This window comes from Pteropus vampyrus, unplaced genomic scaffold (assembly GCF_000151845.1).
Source record: "Pteropus vampyrus isolate Shadow unplaced genomic scaffold, Pvam_2.0 Scaffold143, whole genome shotgun sequence".
Taxonomy (NCBI): Eukaryota; Metazoa; Chordata; class Mammalia; order Chiroptera; family Pteropodidae; genus Pteropus; species Pteropus vampyrus.
Window position 1 is genome coordinate 110,464 of NW_011888924.1, and position 2,472 is coordinate 112,935.

General features: G+C 36.6%; 1 protein-coding gene across 1 annotated transcript in view; it reads right to left on the bottom strand.

Moving 5' to 3' along the window:
* Positions 1-2,472, bottom strand: part of PRKAR1A (protein kinase cAMP-dependent type I regulatory subunit alpha) — a 16,801-nt gene that overhangs the window by 7,348 nt on the left and 6,981 nt on the right. The window contains exons 3-5 of the mRNA XM_023535652.1: positions 1,407-1,577; positions 502-593; positions 194-302 (exon numbers count right to left, since the gene is read on the bottom strand). Of these exons, the coding sequence (XP_023391420.1) occupies positions 194-302; positions 502-593; positions 1,407-1,577 (372 nt within the window). The remainder of the gene's footprint in view (positions 1-193; positions 303-501; positions 594-1,406; positions 1,578-2,472) is intronic.

Genomic DNA, 2,472 nt, shown 5'->3' on the forward strand with positions numbered 1-2,472 from the left:
AACAAAAATGCAGAAATTTCCTTTAACAGTTACTATAAACAAAACTTGCCAGATGCTAGGGAAATATTAGTCCCTTAGGGAAAGTGTGCCTTTTAGCTCAGACACCTTTAACTTAAAAAAAGAAATAGAAAAATCCAGTAGTATAAAAGAAGGAAAATGGCAGGCTGAAAGAGGAAAACAAACTTCAGTCTCATCTCCTCTCAGAATAACACTGCATGCCATAAAAGCAGCAGCCCTTACCTTGCTGAATAACAGTCTCTCCAGCAATGAAGGAAACTGGAAACATGGCATCAAAAATATCACTGCAAGAGATAGAAGGCCTAATGTTACGTTTCATGTGCCTCTTCTATGGATTTCAAACATTAACCTTAAAATGAAAGCTCCCACATTTTCAGCCACTATTGTCATGAGGTGAACAATGAGCCTTAAAACGCACAACAATGATGAGATGAGTTTGGGACCACAGCAGTCTTGGAAAATAGTCAAAGAATCTGTACCTACCTTCTCTCATTATCATCAAGATGTGAAAAAAGCACATTCTTTTCAATGGCCTTGGCCAAAGCTGCCATCGTCTTATAATCTTTTGGTATAACCTAGAAAAAAAGAGAAGGTCAAATGACGATTCCATAAACCAAAGACATTTCAAGCTTGCAATCTGCATTTCAATTAAATGTCAAGCCACATCATGGTATTTAAACGAGACTGCTTTGAGTAAAAGATTTTCAACATACCACACTTGTACTAACTTTGATCCACAAAGTACTCAACAAATATTGACTAATTAATCCCCTTTCCTATAGCCAGACCTGTATTTAAAGGCTGGTTTTGGTTACCAATCAACAACAAATAAACAAACCAAAAATACCTTGACCAAGGTCATTATTCTAAGGCAAAATAAAACATTTTATGACAATTAGCTATTTTTTAAACTGTGATCATGTACTATTAGTTTCATAAGCCTCTTGCCAGGACAATTCTCTTCCCCCTTCAGGCTAAAGCATAGCTTGAAATGACAGGAGGGTTCTAAGGAAGAGCTGATTAGGATGAATTAGCTTATAGGATAAAAGGTTAAAAGCCACAACATGAAATACTGGATGTCAAAAAACTGACGCTGTGGTTCAAGAGAAAAAGGAGCACTACCTGCTTCTACTGCAAAACAACAACATGGAAAAGAAAAGTCCCCAAATGCAATTATCCACTGTTTTATACTCACTATGTTATTTCCTCTGATGGCATGTTATTATAGAAACCTGTCCCCCAGCACCAAAAAACTACACAGGATGGAGTTATGATCCATCCTGTTTGTTGCTTTACTGCTCAAAACAACGCATGCATGCATCAAAAGACACCAGGACTACCACATGGGTCCTGAAAACATTGCCCCAATGTTTAGATATCAAAACTACCTTCCTAACATACGATGCAGCATCCTCCTCCGTGTAGACTTCAGCGCTGATAGCGCCCCGCCGCCTCCGGCCTTTAACCACTGGGTTGGGAGGAGGAGGAGAGATTTCATCCTCCCTCGAATCTCCACGGGTGCTCACTTTCTGCAGATTCTGAATCTGTTTTGCCTCCTCCTGGAAAAAATAAAAGTATAGGTTTATAAAATGAGAACTTTCTCATATCAAAGATGATATTCTCACAATCCAATGATAAATGATAGTCCAACCATCTCAATCACTTCAAATCTCTTCTTCTATTACCAACATGAAAGTTAAGGGGAAAAGCCAATTCTAAATGGAAAAAAAATGCAAGAGTTTGAAAAGAAATACTCTGAAAGGACTATACTGTCTCTCAGATGATGAGATACTATACTCATTAATGAACGAAAGCCATTAGTACAAAGACACAAAACATGCAAGTAAAAAATTAGATACTCATTAAAATAGCATATTGACAACAATGATTTATAATATACACAACGGTAATATAAACTGCAAAACAAAATCTTGGAGAATGAGAGTTTTTGTATGCTGCTGTAGATAGCATGAGTCCCCTACACCCTAAAAGAACGCTATCTGGGAATAACCACTCAGGCACAGCAAAGTGATTCATGAACATCTAGATTACTGGGTTATTTCATTAATTCAATAAGCATTCTCTTGATCTACATGTCAAGTCTACATTAGGCAAAGGAAATATAAAAACCAATAGGAGATCGTGCTGAGCCCATGGAATTCATTTCTAGCTGGAGTCTTAGACGGAAACAAATACGGAAACAAATAATGAAGTGATGTGACAAGAACCAAGAATGTAAATAAGATCAGATGTGACAATACTTCTCCCAGTAGAGCTAGAAGTATTCTTTACTATCAGCGCTTACACTTGAAGTTAAACAAAAAAAAAGTTTATTTTAAAACTTCTTGTTAAATTCATTCATATAAAAACTCGGATGAACTATTTAACATTTTCATTTTTCAAATCTAGGGACTTAAAAAAGAAATTCCTCTTAGGTCTGCAGTAAAGAATGAC